The following is a 26,362-nucleotide window of genomic DNA, read 5'->3' as shown; positions in this document are numbered from 1 at the left end:
AGGATGAAAAGAGCCTTATATGTTACCAGATGCAAAGCCCCTAACTGCCACCTGTGTCATGAACAATTCCACACAGAGCCTGGCTCAGTTATCCATTGCAGACAGGTGCACAAGAAATTACAGATGCCACACCAAATGCTGTATCTCAAAGAACAGAAATTCAATTTGAATTGGAGATCTATGGTGAGGATGGCATTTTACAAAACTATGTCAACAAAAGAGGAGACTTGTATAAGTAAACGGAAGCCAAAGCTCAGAAAACAATCAATATCCAGATAATTCTGATAATGGTGATGAAGATTATGATACAGGTACACTTTCGACCTCACTGAAGCCACAGCCTCTTAATTTCTACAAGATTATATAACTTTGGTGACACAGTTAAATCACTGCCTTTGCTGAGAGGTGTAACTATTGCCATGCATCTGAATTGCATTATTATAAAAAAAATTCAAAGAATCATTTTTTGGGGAAAAAGAAAAGATTATTTTAGTTGTCAGTGGCAGAAACACAATTCAAACTAGTTTAGACCACAGAGAAAGAGGAATTGTTCAAAAGATATTGTTGTGTCATACAATCAAAGGGAAGGATGAGCAGCTAAACCAGGAGGAGGACAGGGAAGCAGCCCAGTCACAAGAACAACGGTGCCCAGGGGCCACACCCTTGCAGAAACCTTCTCTTTTTTACTCCTCATTTCTGCTTCTCCCTCTGTCTCAGCTTCACTTTCCTTCACTGTAAACCAGCCTCTGTCTTAGTGGAAAACACAACCACTAACAACCTCTGTGTCATAGTCTATAGTTTCCATGGTTTCCAAAGGGGAGCTATTGGCTCCCTTTCTTGTTCATAGTTTGAAAAATAACAGGGGAGGATTCTGATTGACTGGCCTGGACCGTGATGTCCACTGAAACCAACCACAGCTGGGAAGGGCAGAACCACAGGTCGTGCTGGAAGCACATTGCTAAATCAAAGAAGGAGAGCATTATTTTCTTTTTTTAAAAAAAAAATTTATTTACTTATTTTTAGAGAGAGGGGAAGAGAAGGAAGAGGGAGAGAAAAGAAACATCAATTTGTGGTTGCCTCTTGCGCACCCCCTACTGGGGACGCGACTCCAGGCATGTGCCCTGACTTGGAATTGAACCGGCGACCACTTGGTCCACAGGCCAGCACTCAGTCCACTGAGTCGCACCAGCCAGGACAGGAGAGCATTATTTTCCAAGTGAGGGCACTGGGATAACCAAACAACACAGAATTAGAGCTTAGCTGAAGATGCTTCAAAAATGTGAAAAAGTAGGATTGTAAATTTTATGTGCTAAATGCTCAATTTATAATATCCCGAAGGCTTTTATACATTTAATGTTAAAATAAGCACATCTAGGCTATTTCATAGGATTTATAAAGGCGGTAGGAATGTACTAAGTTGAGAATTCAAACACCTGAGTCCTCACTACTATATTGCCACTAATTAATATTGAAAAAAGCAAATTTCTCATCACCTCAGTTTCTTCATCTATAAAATGGTGAGTTAAACTGAGTCAGTGGTTCTCAATGGGGCCAGTACCAGGCAGTCCCTTAGGTGGGTTCAGGGATGTGCTGAGAGTAAGTTTTGTTTGTCCTGATGGCTTGGGAGTAAGCTACTAGTGGTATTTCATGGGGAGAAGGACAGGGATGTTAAATGTTCTTCAATAAGTAGGACAAGTCCCACATAACAAAGAATTGTCCCAAGGCAATAGTATTCCACTGAGAACACTGGACTAAATAAAGGACAAAGATACTTTTTTATTTTTATTTTTTTAATTTCTTTTTAGAGAGGGGAAGGGAGGGAGAAAGAGAGAGAGAGAAACATCAGTGTGTGATTGCTTCTTATGTGCCCCTTACTGGGGATCTGGCCCACAACCCAGACATATATCCTGACTGGGAATGGGAATCAATCCAGTGATCTTTTGCTTTGTAGGCTGGCTCTCAATCCACTGAGCCACACTAGCCAGGGCTGGATGCTTCCAAGCTTTATAACTCATGTGATTAGGATTCTCCAAAGAAATGGAATCAATAAGAAGAAGGTAGGTAGATAGAAGGGCAGGTAGATGATATAATAGGATTTAGAGAAAGCAGTATGGAGAGATTTATTTTAATAAATTGGCTCACATGACTGCAGGAGGTGGCAAGTCTGAAATCTGGAGGGCAGACTAGGGACCCACGGAAGAGGAGACGTTGTCACTCAAGTCTGCAATCTGGAAGCAGAATTCCTTCCTCTTCGGGGGACTTCAGTCTTTCCTCTTAAGGCCTTTCAATTGACTGGAGGAGGTCCACCCACATTCTGGAAGGTAATCTGCTTTCCCAGAGTCTACTGATTTAAATGTTAATCACATCTAAAAAATTACTTACACACAACATCTAGACTTGATGTCTGACCAAGCAACTTGGCACTATAGCATAGCCAAGCTGACACATAAAAGTAACCATTGTACCATAGTTTGAAGAAGTGTTTAGTATTTTTACTTATTATGAAGCTTTTAAAATATATTTTTGGCTACGGCAGTTTCCATCTTTCTGAAAGATGCCTTACAGCAATATTCTCAACTCCTTTTATTAAATAATTACACTTCAAGCAATATCATACCCAAAACACCAGTTTTTTTTTTCAAATTCTGGCAGTAATAATGAATTTAATAAGGTATTGATTTCTGAAGCCATACCTTTCTCATATACAAAAATAAACATATCACTGTGAATGGTATGGCTTAATGAGTTGGGCATTGTCTCACAGATCAAAAGGTCACTAGTTCAACTCCCAGTCAGGGCACAGGCCTGGGTTGTGGGCCAGCTCCCGGTTGGGGGCATGAGAGAGGCAACCGATTGATGTTTCTCTTGCACATTTATGTTCCTCGCCCTCTCTTTCTCCCTCCCTTTCCCTCTTCTCTAAAAATAAATAAAGTTAAAAAAATAAATAAAATAAAATATATCTTTGTTTTCAGAGCATTTTTGGTCACATATATAATTTCTTTGGTGCCAAGTCCTGATATGTTGTATGTTTGCTGTGGTGAGAAAATTCAAATTACTTTCCAGAAGGCTGCTTTATTTAATGCACAAGCTCAGATTGTTTGTTTTGGACTAATAAGCAGTGACCCACTGATCTGACTCACTTCCTTTTTCATTTGAAAGCTTCCCAGATATTACCAGTTCCCAACTCTCCCCTCCTCTCAGGTTCAATGTCAGGGGGTCCTCATCAATTTTCAAAGATGCATTGTGCTACCTTTCCTTACTTCAGGGTACATGTCAGACCTTCCACACAGTAGCCCTCAAATTTCCCTGAAATTGATCATTAATTGAGGCTTAAGAGGGAAAGAACATTTTCCTTCTGTAACGGAAACCCAAGAAGGTGTTAAAATGGCCCAGCCTGCTGGTCTAGCAAAATTCAGTAGCTGAACAGTTATTTATTCTGATTATATTAATACCTGATAGTTGTATTCATTTTGATTCTGACACTGAAAGATTATACTCATATTGAGAAATTTCATCATTTATAAGCAAAATGCAAATTGAAACTAATGTCTGGATTTACATATATTACCAATACATCTATAAGTTGTACATGAAATTGTACAAGTAGCTAATTTGCATTCACTGAATAAATTTTTCTTTCACCCTGCATCTGATTTTGAATCACTAAAAAGACTGATTATCCTTCTAACAAAAATATACATCTTTTCTTAAAGAGGTTTGAGGACCAGGGATTAGATTCAATTCCTCATTTTTTTATGCCTCATTTGGAAAAGGTTTTGAAGAGCCAAACTTCGAGCTTGAAATTTGAGAGCTCATGAGACATACTACGTATTACTCATTCTGCCATATTTTCTGTGCTTTGTGTTTGATCGGGATGCTAATGGATGCCCTTGCCATCTTTGTTCAGAAATGTGTCTGCAAGGATAAAAGCAAAACATTACTTGCCACGTAGTCCAGAAAAGATGACCTCTGTCTTCTGGTAGTAGCTGCCATTTGTGCTGTTTTTACTTGTGTAGTCCAGTTCACTAGACATGCCTGCTGTCCTTGCTGAAACAAGTTGCCTTGAAACCTCTCCAACAGTTTTCACTCTTGGGGTCTTACCTTGATCTCAGACCTGAGTTTTCTTTCATTTCTAATTTCCTAGGTTTGGTCTCTGTTTCCAAATGCTTGTATGAGTAATTTGTTTAGTGATTGGAGTGTTGTCCCTAAATCCCATCCTAGAGTCCAGGGTCCTGGTAGCTATTCCTTGACATTCCTGAGGCTGATTTTCTTCTTAGTCATCTTCCATCACCTGCCCAAGGTTCCCATCACTACTGCACCCCATTTTTCCTTTATAATGCCTTATTTAGAAAGAGGGTCATTTGCAGATGTAATTAGCTCAAATGAGGTCATACTAAAAGTAGGGTGGGTGTCTTTATGAATAAAGACAGCCACATGAATATACAGAGGCAAGTAGGGAGGTTGCCATGTGATGACAAAGCAGAGACTGGAGAGGTACAGCTACAAGTGAAGGAGCACCAGACCGGCAGAGGCTAGGAAGAGGCAAGGAAAGATTGATTCCCCTCTAGGTTACAAAGGGCTTATGTCCCTGCTGACTCCTTGATTTTGGACTTCTAGCTGCAAGAACTGTGAGACAATAAATTTCTGTTGTTTTAGGCCACCCAGGTTATGCTACTTTGTTATAGAGAACCTAATACAGAACCTCACTAAATATCTTGTTCTAAACGCTTTCTTCTCCCTTTGTGTTTACCTGAAACTTAACTGGGCTTTGCCCAACTCCCTTGGATTTTACTTGCCGTAGTTGGAACCCTGTCTGTCTACGGCACTGGTCACATTGCTTCTCCTCACTCGTTCAGCAGTCTGGTAATCTAGCTCATCTGACTCTAATGTCCAAGCTATCCCAAAGCAAACATCAAGTGCTTATCATTTCCTGACATAGCTACAAACTCTTAAGCCAAAATAGCTTGTGTTCTTCACATAACATAATTGTACATTGCATGAACTGAAGGTGTCCCCTCTAATTCATATGTTGAACCGTCCTCTCTCCCAGTGTGATGGTATTTGGAGATGGGGCATTTAGGAAGTGATTAGGCTAGTGAGGTCATGAGGATGGGGCCCTTGTGATTGGATTAGAGCCTTATAAGAAGAGACACCAGAAAGCATGCTCTCCCTTCCCCTTCCTCCCCCACCCCCAACCATAAGCACAGAAAGAAGAGGTCATGTGAGCACACAGCAAGATGGTGGCCATCTACAAATCAAGAAAAACTTCAGAATGAAATCTAACTTTGTCAGCACCTTGATCTTGGACTTTCCAACCTCTAGAACTGTTCTTTAAGCCACCTCGCCTATAGTATTTTGTTATGGTAGCCCTAGCAGATAATACAGTGCACATATTTGTGCTTTGGTTTTCAAGACTTGCATACTTCAGACACAGTCACACAAGATAGATTTCCTTTGGGCCTTGGTGACTGTATTAGTTTCCCCGAGCTGCCATAACAAATTACCACAATGTCAGTAACTTTAAACAACAGACATTTATTCTCTCACAATTCTAGAGGCCAGAATTCCAAAATCGAAGTGTGAGCAGGGCCACACTCCTGAGGGCTGTGGAGGGGAATGGCCCGGCTCCGGGGGCTCAAGGCGCGCCTTGGCATGCAGCTGCCAGCGCACATCTGTGCCTCCACCTGCATGTGGCCTTCTTCTCCCCACCATTCTATAAAAAACACTTGTCATTAGATTTAGGACCCACCTGGATAATAAAAAATGGTCTCATTTCATAATCCTTAATTACATCTACAAAAATGCTTTTTCCAAGTAAGGCCACAGTCACGAGTTCTGGCGGTTAAGATGTAGACATCCTCTTTCTGGAGACCACCATTCATGTGGATAACTATGGGGTCTGGAAAAAAACCCCACAATGACAAATTATATCAGAAACGAAACAAAACTGGCAAGAGAAAATTCAAAAATGATTTATGTTGGTTTCAGGCCCTCCCCTCATACTTTGACTTTCTAAAGATTTAAGCCTCTGGAGATTCCATATGGTTAGAAAGAAAATAACTGCAAAGCTACTGAGCTGGAAACTTCATGTTCAATTTTCCACTTAGTGACAGGCTAAATTACAAAAGATTGCAAAGCATTTTGTGTATACATGCAGTTCCCACTTTGCTGCAATTCAGCTTTGGCAATTTACATTTACAGTGTTCAGCCAATTAAACCTCTCTTATCAACTTAGGGCATTTACAGCAGGGAGGCAACACAATTAAAGTTCTATCAGCTAGTCAGCTTCCATATGTGCTCCAGCCCTCTGCCGCAATCTGTTTCCACCATTTCCTTCATATCTGAGGCTCTTTCCTGTGGCTTATCAGTCTGTCTTCAAAGCAGGGGACCTGTGGGGAGAGTTGTTGGTCTGTTGGTACAAATGGCAAAGGAGAGAAAATTATGGAGAGCCAGGCAAAGCGAAACAAACACATTTCACAACCATTATCCATAGCGCTGCATTGATATTTGTTGAGTTTAATCATTCCATTTGGTAGTCACTGTACACCAGTAAGCTGTGGAGAAATTATTAGCCTTATCTTGCAAGTCATTAACCTGATGTTAACCAGAGTTGAACTACATTTCCAAGGCTCTACAGTTTATAAGCAGTACACCAAAATAAGCCAGATGTTTTGACAAGCTATCAATAAAGGTACTCTCTAAAGGAGGTAGATTTCCAAAATATTTTAAACCATAGAAACACTGTTTAAATAAGCTGATAGTTGCCAAAAGGAAATAACCTAACATTGATTTAGCTGAAGTTGCTAAAACTAAGTTTCATTTCTTACAAGAACAAGATAGTCAGTTTTTGCAAACACTTTAAAGTGGAAAACCAGTAATAAAATAACAGTTACAAGCTTGTGTTTAAAGGCATTTGGCAAGCAAGGGTTTTGCTTAAGATGGAAAACCTAATTTTCTGAATTGGGGATCAAAGTTAGCATAGTTTTCCGTTACAAAGTTAGTATAGTTTTCAGCTTTAATTTAGGCCGAAAAGCTTGAGATTTTGTGAGCTAAAAACTCAAAGTGATATGGAAGTAAAGGAACAGAGAACTCCGGACAGTTTCGGTTGAATCATCCCTGCCACCCGCAGGCTTGTACCCCAATGCCATTAAACACACACACTAAGCTACCCAGGAGCTTTTTTGGTGAAAGCTGCCACCAAAATCAAGTTTCAAGAACTAGATTTCTGAAGCATATGCTTTTCAGCAAGCACTGGAATCAAGACACAAGGAGCATGAAAGAGATACCACAGTTCAATTTCTCAAAACATTGTCAAATGTCTCCAACTTCCATTAAAAGTCTTTCAAAGATGCAAAAACTTATCCCCTTGAGAAGTGTTCCTCCAGCTTATGATTGATTGGAGTACAGTTGGTGGGAATTATGAAGAATAAAACTTGTTTGTAATATTAACATCCTATGCAAGTAAATAAAATGTACAAATGGTTTCTCTACTGCCTCGAGAGTCTTATGGAAAAGTGCATTACTATTGTATATAAATAATCTCATTTTAGATGCTTACTTAAATTTTCCTCAAATTTGTTGAGCAATATAACTAGATCTGCTGCACTGGTTGCACCCTGTACAATTGCAGGGAGCGTGGATCACAGAGACCACAGCATGAACTGCTGCCCCCGGGGAGGTCAGGCGGCCTGACTCCATGCCATTTGCTCTCAGACACATGACGAAGCAGCTTAACTTTTCCAGTAGCATAACTTTTTGGGGGATGTGATGGTTACCAGTTTATAGAAAAATTCCTCTGTTAATGCACCTTCTGAAAATAAGATTTATAGAAGTACTGATATACACAGGCATATATTTGGATGTTCTTATTTTCACAGAATGTTTGCTTACCCACTACAGAGTCATCCTTATTTCTGAGGTTTCTTTACCATATGTTTAGTGACTGTCAATCCTACATCTTGTTACATGGAGGATACTCCTACATTGCTTTTCACTCTTTTACTATTTTCTCTGTGGCTCATTGCCTGAAAGAGATATACCAACATTTTCTCATAGAATAGGAAACATTTATGCTATTGCATAAATTTCAGTTACCCTAAACCTCCAAAAATCTGAAACAGATTTCTTTTCAAACTTGTTTTCAAATTTTTCTCACCCTGAGTGTTATGTATATAACACTTGCCTTCTCCAAATGATCACTAGGCTACCCAAGGTATGTATGTATTATGTTAGTCGGCTACTACTACAATAATGCTATATAAGTAACACCAAAATCTCAGTAACCTATAGCTACATTTATTTTTCTCACTGGCAGGCCTGTAGGACAGCAGAGACAGCTCTGCTTCAGACCACGGGTCAGGTCAGGGCTGTTTCATGTGTCCCCTCATTTAGGGACTAACAGCTTCCCTGCTCATGTTCTTTTCGCGGCAGACAGCAGAAACACAAGAGGCCAAACCAAACTAAACAAGTACATTTAAAGCTTCTTATTAGACATGAGTTCTACCCAAGTTCATTGGCCAAAGCAAGTAGACAAGAGTGGGGTAGAGAAGTACGCTCTATCCCAAGAGGGAGCTACTGCAACATCCTATGGCAAAGGGGATGTGATGATTCTATTAGAGGCTGGGAGTAAGTGAAGAATGGTCCAACGTGAACAATAATCCAATCTACGCCATGTATAGAAATCTCAAATCTATTCTCTGTCACTTACAGGAGTTGAAATTGATTGGGCTGGATATTCCACACTTTGCTGCAGACCTTCCACTGAACCGATGTAAAAATCGTTACACAAACATCCTACCATGTAAGATTGTCAATAGTGCTGATCCTACGTATGTCTTTCAAAGGTTGAAGGATGATTACTGCAAATTAATCAGTTTCGCCTATCTCTGGCCAAGCCCAGTCGTGGTCTGGATCCACAAGGCCACCTCTGATCAAATTTGTGCTCTGATGTCTTCAGATCCTATCGTATTTAGGAAGATGTAATTATTATGATTTTAACTGAACTGCATCTGAACAGGAAAAACTGACCATTTAGCTCTTTGGTAACTAAAATGTCATAGCCAAATTAGGAATAAGTTTTCAGTTAATTCATTGACAATGGAAGGAGGCAAATGGAAATGGAGTTCAATGTGTTAAAATGCCTCCTCTTTCTAACTTCTGGCAACTTCTGATGTTGCCTAGCATTTTTAAATAAAAACAACATTCAAAGAAAAAGTAATATAAAGCACTAATAAGACAATGAAAATATATCCCAATATAGATTTAACTTTCTTCTCTGCTATACTCTAGGGGGAGTTGAGGAAAAAAATGGAAAAGCAGAAAGAGGGAGGGGGAAAAGCTCTAGAAAGAGACTTTTCCGTAATAAATTTTCTTGATAATAATAGGTAGTATTATCATTATGACACCTTACATCTGTACACATTTCAGAATTTAATTTTCTCATGTGAAGTCCATTCACAAAGGACCCATGCAACTTCATTTTCTCTTCCATGTTTCCCAAAGGTAGTGAATTCTCATATGTCCCTATGTGAAAAGGTATCATGTAGTTAGACTACATGCTATAGCCTTCCATACAACCTACCAACATTTTAGATTCTCTAAATATTCTGCACAGTCTCCCCCAAAACACACAGCTAATTCTTCCAAAAATAGGAGAGCTGGTGGGAGAAAATAGTGATCGAGAGATATTTATGTATGTGTTTAAACAGGAAACTAAGATTGAGGTATGGCTGAAATATCAAATTAAAATGAACTTTTATCTATCTATTCTATCACTATTTTGACTTGATATTGGAAAGCGAGGGCCATTCTAGACAATGTTTCCTTCCACTGTGATTTTTAGTATTTTCTTCCTTCTTCTTCTTCATAGATGACTTCAGCCGAGTGAGATTAATATCCATGAATGAAGAGGAAGGAGCAGACTACATCAATGCCAACTATATTCCTGTAAGTAGTAATAATAATAATAATAATTATAAAACAATTTAAAAAATCAAGCATCCATATTCCAGCCCAGGCAGAGGAAAACCATAAGGGATACAGGAATATGTCAAACAATTAAAAAAGATAGCTGTTGTCCTGCTAAAGAACATTCCCCATTTATTCCATTTGAGAATAAACAACAGGAAAAACAGAAGCCCAGAGATCAGTTATGCTCATATCTTTGTAAAGTGCTAGTGAAAATGAAAGTAGATCATTATGTTAAAGATCATCTTTCTTGTGTTTAAATATTTTTGGCAACCAAGGTCGAAAGGCTCCACCTGAACACATGTGTTTCAAAAATATGTATAAAGATAGTAGTTGTTATCATTAAAAAAAGTGGGAGTGTGATGTTATAGGCTTCCCATGAACCGTGCTTCATCACACTGGCCTACACAGTCAGCTACTCTGGTGGCCTCTTCCATGAAAACAGGGGAACATGTGACGGGGGGTGTGATCCTTTGTCAGGTTTATTCCCAGTACATTTTCAGTTTTTCTCATTGGTGCAGAGCAACATTTGATGTAAGCAGTGGTTCCTTGGGTGACAACTTTGTCACTTCTCTTTTAGGGATACAACTCATCTCAGGAGTATATTGCCACACAGGGACCATTGCCTGAAACCAGAAATGACTTTTGGAAGATGGTCCTACAACAGAAGTCTCAGATTATTGTCATGCTCACTCAGTGTAACGAGAAAAGGAGGGTAAGTGTCCAGTGGGGTTGCCGCACTTGGCAGCCAGCGTCGTGAATTGAGTGCTTACCATGCACCAGAAACTGTTCTCGCTCCCCATTTCACCTCACAGTAATCATTTACAGAGCTTCAGACACAAGTACTTTTGTTTTTCCTATGTGAACACAGACTTCATCTCTTCCCCAGTGGGCCTGTTTCAAAATGTTGTGCTATGTCCACCTCAGGTGAAATGTGACCATTACTGGCCATTCTCGGAAGAACCCATAGCTTACGGAGACATCACGGTGGAGATGATCTCGGAGGAAGAGCAGGATGACTGGGCCTGTAGGCACTTCCGGATCAGCTATGTAAGTCACCAAGCTCAAGTTCAGGTGCTGTCCGTGCGCTGAGGGAACCCCCCAGCTGTTAGAAGGCCAACCCGTCCTCATACAGGATCACGAGCTCTCCAGGCTGTGCAACACTGCTTCCTCCCAGAGGAAAAGCCCACTTTTAATGTATTTGTTTCCCATTTTATTGAGAACAGTGTGGATGGAATGGCTGGTCTGGAGGGCCTGAGGAGACAGGAAGGAAGGCTGCCCTGTTCCGTCTCAGGTTATCCCAGGGTGATAGAAGGCACGGGGAGTCATTGCTCACCAGGCCTTGCTGAGGAGGGCCATGTTCTCATTTCTTATAGTAACCATATCTGAGTACAATTAGGATATACGAGGCACACACAAATTTTTTTTAATCCTCAATGAGGGTATGTTTATTGATTTTAGAGAGAGAGGAAGAGAGAAAGAGAGAGAGAGAGAGAGAAATATCAGTCAGCTGCCTCTGACTGCACAGCCCCAACTGGGGATCAAACCTACAAACTGGGTATGTGCCCTGATCAGGGATTGAACCTACAACTTTATGGTGTGACAGACAACGTTCTAATCAAATGATCAACCCAGCCAGCGAAAAGCACACTTAAATTTTAAATTAAACATTTAAACCATGATTCAATAGTTTGGATTTTGTTTGACTTTTTCCCTCATTTTGCCCTGGTTTTTGTTCATTATTATTTCAAAGGTACTTCAAGGCATTATCAATCATGGTTTCATATCTCCTTTGAAATGCTAATGATTTCTGATTGTTAGGATGTCCAAAGAGTCTATTTCTCCTGTCAGGTCTGCTACCTCTCTGAGGACAAGCTTGGAGCATAGGCAGAATGCTTGCGTGCCAGGCTAGCTGCTGATGTCACCCACAGTTGCCCTGTTGTAGTCCTCACCTAGAGCAGCCCAGGAAATAGGAGGGGACTTTTACGAGTATCCTGCACTTACACATACTCATGGCTGAGAACAAACTTGAATAGGAAAGTCCTCATTAAAAAGTTGCTGCTTAGAAACAGCCCTTCCTAACGGCCTGGAGCCAAACTAACCACTGTCTGCAAAGCCCATGAGCTAAGGATGAGTTTTATGTTTTTAAATGTTTGAAAAAAATCAAAATAAGAATGGTATTTCATATGAAATACTGCATGGAATTATATCATTCAAATCTCAGTGTCCATAGACAACGTATTATTGCAATGCAGTTATACGTGTGTTTACAGATTGTCTGTGAGTGCCTTTGTGCTGTGTCACGATGGAGCAGTTGCAGCAGAGACTGCAGGACCTGCAAAACCTAAAATATTTATTATCTGCGCTGCACAGAAAATATTTGCTCAACCTTAATATAGACAATGGGACCAGGGATTGTCCATTATCAATACAACATAAGCATTCATTAACTACCCATTTATTGATATTTACAAGCAATAAATCACTTCTTAACCATTAGCAATTAACAATGGTTTTGGCTGCATTGAGAATTTAGGCAAATCCCTACATGACTCTAACAGACTATTCATCATGCCGTTCCACTTCTTTGAAATGCTCATCTTCTTCTGTTCCCTAAGTACATTCCTACTCAGTTTCAACTTCCCTATCATCTCCTTTGTTAATCTTTCCTAGTCTCAAGAGACCTTCATTCTTTTCCTCTTCTGTTCTAGTCTCGTGGATATTCCTCCATCACAGTACACCATAGATCATTACAATTCTCTGGCTTCATGTCTGCCTCCTTCATTGTGAGCTTTGGAAACAAGCACCCCATTTTAATAATCCTTGAAATCCCAACCCTTAGCCACTTAACAAATATTTGTGGAATGAATAAAGTGGTGAATAAATGAATGATTTCAAAATTAATAAAGTACTTGGAAAGCATCAATAGATTTCCATCAGAAAGTATTTGACAATCTGAATGTAATTTGAACTCTTAGTGATTCCAGTAGGGAAGTCATTGGAAACAGACAAATATAGAACAGATCTTTCCCTAGATTTGCATCTTGGAGAAAAAAATTTCAGAGCACAAAATAGGGTATGTTCTTTTGACAGGGAAGAATCATGTAGATCATTGCAGGGTGAATAGTATGCTTCTTGTCCTTGGTCTTAAATGATGACCTGTCAATGACAAGCACATGAGGGGCTCGAAACATAGAAATAAAATGTTGAATCATTTTATTGAATCTGGTAAGGTGTTTATACAGTAGTTATAAGCATTAGGTGCCAGAGTGCCCCCTTTTGGCCATAAATAGACATAGTCTAAATGTTAAGCTCCCTAGATGAAGGTTAAATTGCTAAAGAACATTGTGCTGTGCTGTTGAATATGTGTTTCTATTTGTTTCATTGTTTGTTTATACCCTTCTTTACTCCCTCTATATTGATATGTGGAAACTTAGACTACAACAAGGTAAAATTACGTAACTGAAGACATCAGGGTAAGAGAAATTTTGTGAAGTCTAAATAAGATGTAACCAGCAGGAGGAAAATGACCATAACAAAATTTGTTGCTTTCCACCACTTGAAACTTGGCATGAACTGAGTAAGAAATGGAGACAAAAAAAAAAAAAAAAAAAAAAGCAGCAATAATTCCTTTGTTCCTTGCTATTCAGCTGACAGGGATCACCCTGATACTAAGACAGTCCTCTGTCTTGCAGCTACAGAGACTGATTTAAGTACTTCCTAGTTTTGAAGCATCTTGAACATTTTAGCTGGATACATTTTCAGATGAACTGTAATATTTATACATATAACCTACATAGTTCAAATCTTTGTGCTAAGGCTGCCATCAGCATTTGAAAAGAATAAGCATTGTTATGAACTTTTCTGGGCAACCAAAAAATATCTAGTGATTGAGTACCCTTAAATCCTCATGGAGCTTGCTGAATAACTGAGTCCTTCGACACAATTTATTATGCTTGGGCTATTTTCTAGCCATACTTGGTAGTCAGCATCTTTACAGACTTCAGACTCTGTTGGTCTAAGAAAGAGCCTACAGTGAAGGAGGCACTGAGTATTGCTGGGGACATAAGACCTTAGGTGCTGGGGGGACAGTGGGTCTCACTGAAATGCTGACATATGTATTTATATGAATCTTATTATATATTTGGTTATATATTTCATTTATACATTTATTTATATTTATACAAATTTTACTCCATCCAAGACCACTGACTCTTTAGAATTCATTTCTCTTTTATACCTGAACCTAAACGTTAACTGAAAACTCACAGCCAAGCCCAGCTCTTCTAAATTATCATATAGTATTTCATCCACGGAGTGGATTCTCGTCTCTTACCAAGTTTGAGGGAGGGGAGATGAATCAGATCTCTGTGAGGCCTGGGTCTGGAATATTGATAGCAACAGCAGAATAAACCTTTATGTTTATAAATTAGCAGGGACTAAAAAGAATAAACATTGAGGGATCCACACCCTCATTGATATTTATTCAGTTCCAAGGGAGCCATACATGGGCTGGCAAAAGTAGGTTTACAGTTGTTTGTGTGGAAAAAGACACACAGGTTATGATTATTACGATACCTTTATTAACTCAAGAGAATGACACAATGGCACATTAAACCTACTTTTGCCCACTCCTGTGTGATTGATGGATGGGTGCATATGAGTAGGATAAATATACCAAACATTCCCACTTGCCGGGATTCCCAGAACCAACCATATATTTGCCCCGAGCTGGATGCAGTGAGTGGCAGTCATGATGTAGTAGTGGTAAGGATGAGAATAGCGAGCTGGTACTGTCCTTCACACGTGTGAGTGCACTTCATCTCCACAGCAGCCCTTGTTGTAGGTTATGTTACCCTGCGACATTTGGCAAGACCCTTTTTTAGAGATGAGAAAATTGGTGTTGAGTTTGCCTTGGGTCGAGCTCCCTAGTATCAGAGCCCAAGGCAGGGATTGTTAAATGGGTGATTTTTTTTTTTTTTTTTTTGCAAGTGTAATCTTGGGGAAATTCCGTGAAGGAACAAGGAAAGCAGGGTAGGGCAGGACAAGGAAGAAGCCAAGTCCAATGTCGGCCGGGTCCCAGGGAGAGTGCTGGGGCATGAATGGCCCTGTAGAGTTAAGTTGTCTCAGCCTGTCACAATGGGGCTGGCTTTTTGTACCCCGTTAACAGTTACCGGTTAGCCATGGAATGTCCCGAGCAGAACACAACCTCTTAGGCATTTTCCAGCACGGCGGCTCCCCTCAGTGGGGATGACCATGAGAAGGGTGCAGTTGTGTGCTGCTGACAGCAGCCGGGAAGGGGGACCCGCAGCGGGACCCACAGCACTTTCCACCGAGTTAATTCATTGGCCAAAGCTGATGCAATTACTAAATAACAAAAACTGGGATGTAAACCCTAATCTGCTTAAGTTCTTATCTCTACGCAGGCAAGGCTTAGCCTACTTATCCTACTATTGGAAGCGTTATACAGTTAGTATTTTTTTTTCAGGTCCTGCTTTGTGCCAGACACAGTGCTCAGAGCTGGAAAGGGAAGTATACCGACCAGGGGTGGAAGGTGGCCCTACCTTCTTATGCCTTTAGCGTGTGAGCTGCAGTGGAGGCGCAGGCCGTTCTGACCCTGGACTGAGAGGTTAATGCTTGCTTTGGCTTTCTCCCATAAAGGCTGACGAGATGCAGGATGTGATGCATTTTAACTACACTGCGTGGCCTGATCACGGAGTGCCCACTGCAAATGCTGCAGAAAGTATCCTGCAGTTTGTCCATGTGGTCCGACAGCAAGCAGCAAAGAGCAAAGGCCCCATGATCGTGCACTGCAGGTAACTTCATCAAATGCATTTTCTCTTAAGCACCACGGGCTTTGCTTTACAAAGAGCCCACCAGTCCATAAACTCCTGATCGCATCGAATTAACAATAAAATGATTTATAATTTTTTAAAAAATTATGATTAACTGAGGTCCTAGTAGATATATTCTTTTCTGATAGTATGGCTATTTTATATCCAATGGTCTCTAAGATAGATTTATTCCCCTTAGTTCTTGCAACTCTAACATAAATGAGTTAGGGTTCAAATCCAGGCACACCAATCTCCACAGCCGTGCCTGTAAGCATTGTGTGATTTTACCCTATCCAAGCAAGGGTGCTAAGTGGTTTATTACATGAATTAATACAAGGTCAAATTAAAAATAGCTAACCACAGCCTCCCCCCACCCTGCCATCTTCAAAATAAACACACATAAAAACCAGGTGAGGGAAAGGAGACATGAGACAGCTCATTGAGATAAACATAGTTACTACACTTGCTTTTTCAATGTTGCCTTTAAATTTCCAGACAGTTAAAATGAAAGGGAATATTATGACCTATTGCATTATCAAAAAATCGAGGATCATACAAACTCCTTATGGGAACAATTATCTTTGAATTTAAGCCTTCTTTCCTATCAAGTGAACAAAGATCCATCAAAAGCCATCGGTGTGACATACTGTGGTAAAATTTTTATGCAATCCTCGAAGAGCGGGGGATAAAATATGCTCCCATTGTATATCAGGGATAGAAGTGTGATAAAGATGATCGAGGAGGTGCCGGTAGCCTTATCAACCTCAGCAAACAGCTACAGTCCTGGATCTAGCTAGCACCTTGGCCTCTGTGGACTAGAATGATTGGATCAGTGTGTGTGGGGTGCGCGTGTGTGTGTGCGTGTGCGTGTGCATGTGTGAGAGAGAGAGAGAGAGAGAGAAAGAGAGAAAGGAGAGAGAGAGAGAGAGAGAATATGCATCTTCCTGGAAAGAAGAAAAAATGCTTTGTACGCAATCAAGTTTCTGATCAGGGAGGGTATCCTTGCTGTCGGTCCACCTGAGGCATTCACAGATGAAAAGCTTTGCTTTACCTGATGAAATTATCCAGTCTCACAGTGGGTCCTTCCAAGAGCTGAAAATAAAGTTGCTCAACCATGTGGTCAAGCTCACAGTTCCTTTCACAGCAGGTAGCAGGTTCAGCTCTGGATGTGACTTTAGAGGTGTTCACCCAGGGGAAACCATTCTACCTGAGAAGATACGTTCTAGGTGGGAAGGGTTGTCTAGTACAAAAAGCAAATGAGGGCTCTGAAGGTTTTTACTGTTGGATTTCCCTTCCAGTGAATTCTTCATAGAAATTAGTTTTGACTTCCTCTTTTCTCACATTTCATCATAATTCAAAGTTTGCAATCACTCAGACTGAAGAAAAGAAGAGCTGACTTTAACATGTAGTACTGGGAGTGGCAATTGATTGACACAAATCACTTCACGTCCTAGTACTCTCTCTGAGCACTAGGGACTGTCATTCAGGGACTGTCACTGACGGGATCCGAATGTTAAATTTGATTTCATGACAACTACCTAAAAGATTGCTGGGCAATTGAAAGAGGCCTAGAACTCACTGGAAGGTTAGATGTACTGTAAGGAAGGTGTGGAATGGTGAATTCAACCCAGGGTTGAAGGCACACAAATTGATATGGCCCCAGGGCTGGAGCTAAGGTAGGGCCATTTCACTTATACTTCTGAGCTGGGTGAGAGGGCTTAGCTCTGAGGCTGCTCAGAAGCCTGGGATCATTTCTGTGTCTAGCTCCTTGACGGCAGGAGCCAACTCCTTAGCGGGCCCATATGCAATTACTACTTTTCTCAGGAAGCAGAAAGCCTCAGGCGAAGGGGAGAGAGGTATAGCAGACCCATACCTCTTTAAGAGAAGTAGCCAGGATAGTTGGAAATGGGCTATTAGAAGACACACCAGCCACACCTGCATAGTTAAAAGATCAGTTAAGTGGATAATACTGCCTGGAGTTTAGCCTTCTTTTTTCTCAGTGCTACCTATTTGGTTTTGTTTTTAAAATTGCCAATTTGTTTCCAGCAGTTTGGAAGCACTGTCTAAGTAACTGCTGTCTGAACACTCTTGCAGCGCTGGCGTCGGCCGGACAGGGACGTTCATCGCCCTGGACAGGCTCTTGCAGCACATTCGGGAGCATGAGTTTGTTGACATCTTAGGGCTGGTGTCAGAAATGAGGTCATACCGGATGTCCATGGTTCAGACAGAGGTAGGAATGTAATCAATATGTATCTTTATTATTTTTTTACCCACTTTTTTTTTGCTTTCATTAGTTCTGGAACATATCATTGCTCATGTTTATTAAAATACTATATATCCATTTAAAAATTTATTAAGTCTAACAATATATATTTTTAAATGGTATCTTCAAATTTGCCCTTGACTGAAAAAGCTTCCATCTCCTGTTTCAAAGCAATCGTCTTGAATTATTATTATTTCTTTTTTTTGCATCTGCTCTCCCCAGTTTCTTATTGCTCACATTCAAACTGCTTCAAGGCATCAAAGAAATAGACGTCAGCTTCTGAAAACCCATTTGGTGCTCGAACTTTCGTTGGTGCCATATGCCCATAGTAATGCAGAGCACATGCCTATACCTGTGGTAGAATAAAACCTCTTTGAACCGAGCGAGAGTTCAGGACAGCCAGTTTGAGTAAATGCCACCAGGAGGAGACTGTGGAACTGATGTGATCTAATTTATATTGGAAATGTTAGATTTGATTCAAAAGTTTGTCATTTGTTTGTCCGCCATGTGGCTGTCTTTCAGTTCACTTCAGCTCATGATCATGAGTTGGATTTAAGCTTTCTGTCCCCGTCATGATTTTCAGGATTTCCAGCCTCCAACCTGCTAGTACTTCCAATTCCCTCGAAATGAATGGATTTAGCATTGTAACAACATGGCAGCTCCTCAAGAAACATCCATCCCTCCTCCTCCTCTTCTCCCAAGCCCGCTGCTCCCTCGAAGCCACCGAAAGCGCTCAGACGGAGGGCGCCCGCAGGCAGCACACGCCCCTCCGAGTCACAGTGGGTGTGCACGGTGTGGGCCTCAGCGCCCACGCACGATAGCGTAATCCTAGTCACCATATTCGTAAACCTAGTCACCCGGCCATACCCGCCCCTTCTCAGCCTCAGGGATACAATAATCCCTGTTTTAAAGGCATTTGGGCGGAACAGAGTAGAACACATCCTGGCCAGGTGCCTCTCCCTTAAATTCTGCGGGATCAAGTCCTGCCTCGGTCTTCGTCGTGCTTTTCACACGAAGTAGCACTAGATGTCAGTATAACTCAAAAGCCTGCGGCAATGGCTGCTGTGTGCAGGCTTCCCGGTTTCTCCTTTCCCACCCTTCTGACTTTTCCCCCTCGGCCTCCCCACTCCCACTGCCACTCCCACTCCCATGCGAGCAAGGCTTGGCAGAGCCGTTCCAGTGCGTTTATTTCTGAGCCAAAGCGGGATCATGCCACTTTGGAAAAGTAGCCCATTCACATTCAGATGGTCTCACGGATGCTTAGGAAGTCAGTCATGGATTTGTGTCCTCACTTCTCCCGTCCCCTCACCTCCCAGTCGGCTGCCTTGTAATTTACTGCCGTGGGGCCAGGAACATCACCTCATTTAAAATGCCCTGGTTTCCCCAAGAAGCCCACCACCTAATGATTAAACAGTGCTTTATGAACCAGTCCGTACTTTTGCTTTCGCTTCCATAAATTTATATCGTAATGTGTGATTAAAACTCCCCATTATGTATATTAATCTCCATGCTTCAAAGGGCCGCTCCTTATTTTAAGTATTTTGGATTTGATAAATTGTCTGCCACATTAACTTAATTTATACCTTGTATAACTTTATAGACTTTGATTATAGCCTGTTTGCTTTTGACTCTCCCAGTACGGAACCTTAATCCCTTTTTAAATAGCACCTTCGCAGGGCAGACCCTCCGTCCTGCTCAGGCCTCTGGTGTGGGAATCGCACAGAATTGGAGCAGCCACCATGTGCCTTTCTGCAAAGCTGAGAAAATGTTGTCTTCCTCCCAACTTTCTTGCCCCAGACTTTGGTTGTTTGGCTCCTTCGGGTGTTTGGCAGCATTTTAGGTTGACATCTCTAGGGAAACGGCCTTGTTTAAGTACGATATCCCTCCCCTGAACACTCGTGGGAAAATTCAAAGTCAGCAAGAGAGCTAAGGTCACCACGGGTTACTTATTTTTCCCAACTGTTCCAGCGTCATTCTTGACTTCCCTTGGGATTTTGCAGTGGATCTTCTCTAGTTCGAGTTATTTATTTATGTCTGGAACATCTTGTCCATTCACCTTTGTTCTTCCTCCTTGTTATGCTCTTTGTGATTCAACCTGTATTTTGAAGGTTAGGATGTTCCTAACGTCCTCCTTGAACCCATTCACAGCTCGGTCCTGCTGCCCTCTCCTTCCCTGACGTTCATAAGAGCAGAACAGATTAAAACATTATTTTCTTCAGCTTTCTCACCCTAGGGTACCCCTTTCGCACTAATGATTTTCAAGAGGCCAGAATGATTCTCCAGGTGATTTCTGACTCTGTTTATGTACAATATGTCCACCTCCTGTATTGTGTACCAGGTTTCTTCCCATGTGGGTTTCTAATTTTCCTGTCTCCTCTTGACTTCCCATCACGTGGATTCCACCACCCAACTCCCTTCTAAAAACAGCAGAAATAGTTGAGTACTTTTAGTCCTCTGGCAAACGCAGAAGGTGCATAGCCCCACTCTGGCTTGGAGGGAGATGCTGCCCTCTCCCATAAAAATAAATAAAAATAAATAAATAGTGGAAGTAACTGATTACATTTGTTGTGTCCTCAGAAGCCTATCTCTGGTTATTGCAGCCTAGGGCATGGGCTATGTTTAATGTGCCCTCTTCCCCTTTCTCACCTCACTAGTGCCTCCCCCTGACCCTGTTACAGGCCTTTCTATAAGAGCAGTGAAGGGTAAAGAAAATGGGGTGATCTGGCCAGACCCCATGAGAAGGCCTGGGTCCCAGCATGACCACTGCACAACTCACTTTGCCTCTCGAAGCTCCATTCTTCACCTGTAAACTGTGAATGACAGCGTTCACGAATTGCTGTGAAGTCCACATTATGTGAAACCGCAACATCTAGCAAAGTGCTTTGAAGCTAAAGTACTGCGTGTGGATGACATTCGCCTCTCTGGAGGCTCTCTGCTATTTCTATCAATTGTTTTGTTTGACTTTCCTCTAATAGGCTTTCCCTGGATGTCAGTTAGGGCTTTGCTTTGAGTAGCCCATCCTCCTGATTGGCATCTTAGGTTTCTCAGGAACTCCCAGGGCCCTGTCCATAAATAGTCTTTATTTACTTTTACTGTAATCTGGCTGCAGTTTGTTTGTTTGTTTGTTTGTTTGTTTGTGGGGCTGTTTTTTTGAGACAAAGTTTGGCCACCGACTAGCTCTGGGTTGAGAAACCAGGTGATGTCTGGCCTTATCTATGCCCTGTACCGACACAGCCCGGGAAACAATGGAGGGACGAATGGTAAGGAGAGGGTGTAGCTTAGTTATTGATGTGTTGCTATCACAAAATAATGGCATATATTTTCTCCATATCTTGCTGAAAAATACAGGTGAGTTTGAGGAAGCAACCCAGTGAAGTTCAAATATTAACCTTATCCTTAGTATAAAGTTGTCATACAAAAATTTTCCTTAAGATCCTATGGATCTCTTGACTGGTTCCTATTTACAGGTTATTTCTAATGGTATTACTTATTGAGAAAGTCTGGGAAATAAAAAGGAAAAGACTACTCTCAATATTTCCACATATTTCATCCCAGCCTTCCTTCAAATATAATTTTCACATAATTATGTTCATATGCTATGTGTCCATATGCTAATTTTAAATTCTAATTTTTCACTTAACATTTTGCTAAGTGTATTATCCCAAATTGCCCAAAGTTATATAAATTTCATTTGAAAGACTGAATAATGGCTCAGTATAGATTACCATTGACTACTTAAACCATTCTCTTTTTCATAGGCTATTAAATTGGATTCTTTTCTACTTTTTTACTCTGATCTGTGCTCAATGCTATTTTGTTAGCATTCCACCAATAGCTAAAAATGACTGTTTCAACAAACTCAGGTCACCATTGTTACTTTTTCGTTGGCTTTGCTCACTATATAGGTGAAAACAATTGTTTTAATTTACACTTTTTATTACTTGGCCATTTTTGCATATGTTTTAATATTTCTTCAGTTTCCTTGAAAAACACTTAATAGGCATTAGGAATAATAAAAAAAAAAGAGCCTTGGCTGGTGTGGCTCAGTGGATTGATTGCCGGCCTGTAAACCAAATATTCACTGGTTCAGTTCCCAATCAGGGCACATGCCTGGGTTGCAGGCCAGGTCCCCCAGTAGGGGGACATGTGAGAGGCAATCATACGATGTTTCTTTCCCTCTCTTCCCCCTCCCTCTAAAAATAAATATGTAAAATCTTTAAAAAAAAAACAAAACAGTTATCTTCTAGCTTAAAAAAAAAAGACATAGTCCATGCCTTCCAGGAATGTTTAGTATGGTGGTCAATGTATTTTATTTATATATTTGTCAATTTATCCGTGTTATTGTTTTGGATGAATATTAAACAAAAATAAAGGTATAACCACTGTCGTAAATCTATAAAATATTTTCCCTCCCAGTTTCTAGTTTGCCTTTTACTCTTTTCATTTTTAAAAATATATACAGTAGGTTAAAATTTTTATTTGTAATTTATTCCATTGCTTTGATGTTTAGAAAGTCCTTTTGCAGAACAATTAGAGAGGAATTAACTTATATTTCTTTTATATTTTTATGGCTTAATTTATTAAACTTCCTAGAATTTATTTTGGTATATTATGAAGTGATATACTATTTTTTTTTTGAAATAGCCCATGGTTTATAGATTGAATATTCATTGCCTTTTACGTTAAGTAATATTCTAAGCTCTATTATTATTCAAAATATATCTACAGTTGATTCTCTTCGATTTTCTACTTATAAAATTGTCTCCTAAATAATGAAAATTGGTTCCTTTGACATCAGATCATATTTAATGCTGTCAGAGCATTAAAATATTATCTTTGCATAAATTTGTACAAAAATACCTTGCTCTGAAATATGTCTTTGTCTTTTGCTCCAGGAGCAGTACATTTTTATCCATCAATGTGTGCAACTGATATGGATGAAGAAGAAGCAGCAGTTCTGCATCAGTGACGTCATCTATGAGAATGTTAGCAAGTCCTAGTTCAGAACCCAGAGCAGTAAGTAGGGAAGGGTCCCTCATGGGAGAGGACATGATGGGACACAACAAAAGGCCGCTGACTCTGACCCACAGGGGAGGTCACAGGGCGGTGGGCACAGAGAGAGAGACAAACACTGCCACAGATCTTACAGCTTCAGTGCTCCTAGGTTGGTGGGCACTACGTGAAGAGGCTTCACAATGATTTGACCTCCATGCCTTCCACCATGAACCTTAAATTATTCTCATTCTGGATCTGTGCCTGTAACATCAGGATATTATCACCTACCTATTTATCTAGACATTTTGTGCAAATATTTTATTGATTATGAAGGGTCAAAAGGGATTACAAGGAAGACTCGAGCTGGAGTAAACACCCCAAAGAAGAAAATATTGGCAGTAGTTCAGGACAGCAGTCTATAAATGCTTTGATCTCATCCATTAAAAGCACTTCCTTGAGAACTTCGTGAATACATTAGTAACATATTCAATGTCATGTGCTCAAATTTTGACTAGGAGATCAGATTTTACAGGTGTATGTAATCTTGGCTGAAGTAACAAGTGATCTGCCTATTCAACTCAGTAAGCAGAGTGTGGAATGTGTCTGAATGTACTGCGGCGGCAGGACCATTGACAGGGTGGGGAGAGGACAGGTGTGCATGTGGGAGAAACATGGAAGAGGCAGCATATGGACCAGTGCGTGGCAGGACTAGCATCATGCCTATCCATCCACCCATCCATCCATCCACCCATCCATCCATCCATCAAGAAAATGAGACAGGGAGCACAAAGAGGCAGGAAGGATAAAGAGTAAGGAAAGAGAGAAAAGTTTTCAGGTAAAGACATTCAGATCCACTGACATAGGAATTATGCAGAGAAAGATGCACAGATAAGCTATGTCCACCTGGGCTGGGGGGGGTGGTGGTGAATGTAATGAGAGCTAGTGGTGGAGTCACAGGAAGTTGCTGTGCTTGCAGCTACAGGGATGTGGATATGCAGCTTTGCCCTCTCAGGCTGCTTACCGTTTTTCTCTCTCATTCACAGGACAAGACACAGTGTGCACCCACCCTCCCTTGCTTCCAGAGTTTGGGAGCAGGGTGCTGCTAGCCATTTCACTAAAAGGAGCCCCTGCTTTGTAATATGTGGCCAAGGAGATAATTTATCTCGTAGAAACACCAGGAAGACAGCCTTAAAGAGACCTACAGTGTCTTTTGAACTCTTTCACATCTGGACATTTAATAATGGACTCAATTCAACTGAACACACCAACAGGTCCAGACACTCTGCAAAGGGCAGGGAGCACAGCCTCTTCTGAAGAGTTCCATTGGCCCTTGGCTGGTTGGGCTGAGTTTTTTGTTGTTGTTGTTTTTAAGTGCAATAATTTTTGTATTGTGTGATTTTTATCAGAAAGTGGAATTGTTTTCTGCCCACATGATTGATCAAACACACAGCCCAAGAAGGAATAGGCATTGCTAATCTAAAATTATACCTCATTGTTAAAAAGAGGCGTGGCCACATACAAAGAAATGGTAATTCTACTTCAAGAAAATTGAACCAGTGATACCTGCACTCCAGTGTTGAACTACCGGGTCAGGAGCAGGCGGGTAAAAGGGAGAAGGGAGAGGGGTTCTACCCAGTGATCAGCCGCCTTTCTTTTCCAAATACGAAAAGCTGTACTTCAGCTTCAAAGTAGAGTAGAAAAAGTTATTTAAGTCTTAATAGTTCCAGTTCTTCATGGTTTTCTTCCATATTAACAGTTAAGTGTTTCTTCCTTGGCCCTCTGAGACCAATGTCACAGTCCCAGCTCCTTCCCTACAGACCAGATCTGGCTCAGAAGAGTCGGAAGTCCGGCTCTTCCAACTCTGTTGCTGTCTGAGCCAGCCTGGTGCCTAGACTTTGCATCCCTTTCTCTGTTGATCTACATACACGGAAAGCTATTTCTGTGAGAATTATACAGGATGTGAAGACGCACTTTCTTTCCCCCAAACAGCTGGGAATTTATGAAGTTACGGCAATGAACCGCAGCATGCTAGGACAATTACTTGGCAATTACTTGGCTCCTTTTTTTTTTTTTTTTTGTATATTGTCAAGTGTCACTATGAATTTTGACAGAGATTTCCTTTTGTTTTTGGGTTTCCTTTCCTTTCTTGGTTGTCAGTTTTATTTTAACCACTGTAACTAGTAACACTTATCTCATTCTTTAGATTTTGTATAATTACAGTACATGATTGTGTATTTGACATGAACGCTGTCAAAACGGGCATCGATGGCATCGTGAAACCTGTTACTCTGTGTCCGTTCCTGAGAACTAAGGGGTGACAGTGTGGGTCTACAGAGGAAGACATTTTCAGCAGAGAGTAAACGCAAGCTGGCTACCCCACCGTGGCAGCGTGGCTGTCGTGAGCCTTCACATGTGGGCTCCGGGTGGCCTTGCCCCTCTCTCTCCGTTTCAGATCATCGCTCTGCGCCCCTGGCTGCCCTCCGTTCCTGATCATCTTCATGAAGCCATGTACGCAGGATCAGATTAATATTTTATCAGTGACCTTAGTAATGGTGAAGGATGCCAAGTGAACAGCTCCGCACCCCACTGTCTCTTGTCACTGAGAAGACCTGGCCGCAGCAGACGCTGGCGCAGTTCTCTGCAGGTCCGGGCCAGCGAGGCCAAGGCTCGCCTGGCGGGCGTGCGGGGAAGGCGGGGGGTGCCACGGCCTGCCAGCGAACAGCTTGGGCTCCTCGGGCTTGTCAGTCCCACTCGCCTCCCTTCCTCCCCTTCTAGCCTCGCTGCTGCCACCTTCTCTTCTCACTCCCACCCTTTATTGCCCTTCTTGAACATGTTAATAATGTATCACTCCATTCTCAGGTGCACACATCGCTCAAGGAAGGTGGCAAATGTATGTGTGACATTCTTAGATTTTCACAGAAGGACGGGTCAAAAGGGAAGCGTGCCACCGTGGGTGAGCCGACAAGATGCATGGGTGTGCTGGAATACATTTCCAATTTCCGTAGACGGGAATGTTACTTCCCCTGAAACTTAAAGCACTTCGTAAATATTTCATGTTTGTCTTGAGCACCCCTTCACGGTAGGGATCAAATAGTACCGGATCGATTTTCCCAAAAGAGAGGATGAAGTATCCAGACTTTAGACTGAAGACTCCGAGTTGAGACTGCAGGAAGGGTCGCACCAGAGCACTTCACCAGGCCACCCCTTCAGGGTCTCATTCCTCAGTCACTGTCACTGTTCTGCACTGGTACGAGGTGCCCCTCGATTTGTGAGCTTTTGGTGGAGAGGCATCAATTCGTCAGAA

At 41.3% G+C, this 26,362-nt stretch overlaps 1 protein-coding gene across 1 annotated transcript in view; it reads left to right on the top strand.

The window, feature by feature from the left end:
* PTPRO (protein tyrosine phosphatase receptor type O) overlaps positions 1-23,067 on the top strand; it is a 196,335-nt gene extending 173,268 nt beyond the window's left edge. The window contains 7 exon segments of the mRNA XM_054590802.1: positions 8,710-8,800; positions 9,869-9,945; positions 10,547-10,681; positions 10,894-11,016; positions 15,628-15,782; positions 17,895-18,030; positions 22,959-23,067. Of these exon segments, the coding sequence (XP_054446777.1) occupies positions 8,710-8,800; positions 9,869-9,945; positions 10,547-10,681; positions 10,894-11,016; positions 15,628-15,782; positions 17,895-18,030; positions 22,959-23,063 (822 nt within the window). The 3' untranslated portion in view covers positions 23,064-23,067.
* The last annotated feature ends 3,295 nt before the right edge of the window (positions 23,068-26,362 follow it).

Source organism: Pteronotus mesoamericanus, unplaced genomic scaffold (genome assembly GCF_021234165.1).
Source record: "Pteronotus mesoamericanus isolate MK-2021 breed Mesoamerican mustached bat unplaced genomic scaffold, CSHL_Meso_final scaffold_21, whole genome shotgun sequence".
In the NCBI taxonomy this organism is placed as follows: domain Eukaryota; kingdom Metazoa; phylum Chordata; class Mammalia; order Chiroptera; family Mormoopidae; genus Pteronotus; species Pteronotus mesoamericanus.
This window is presented reverse-complemented; position numbering and strand designations above follow the sequence as displayed.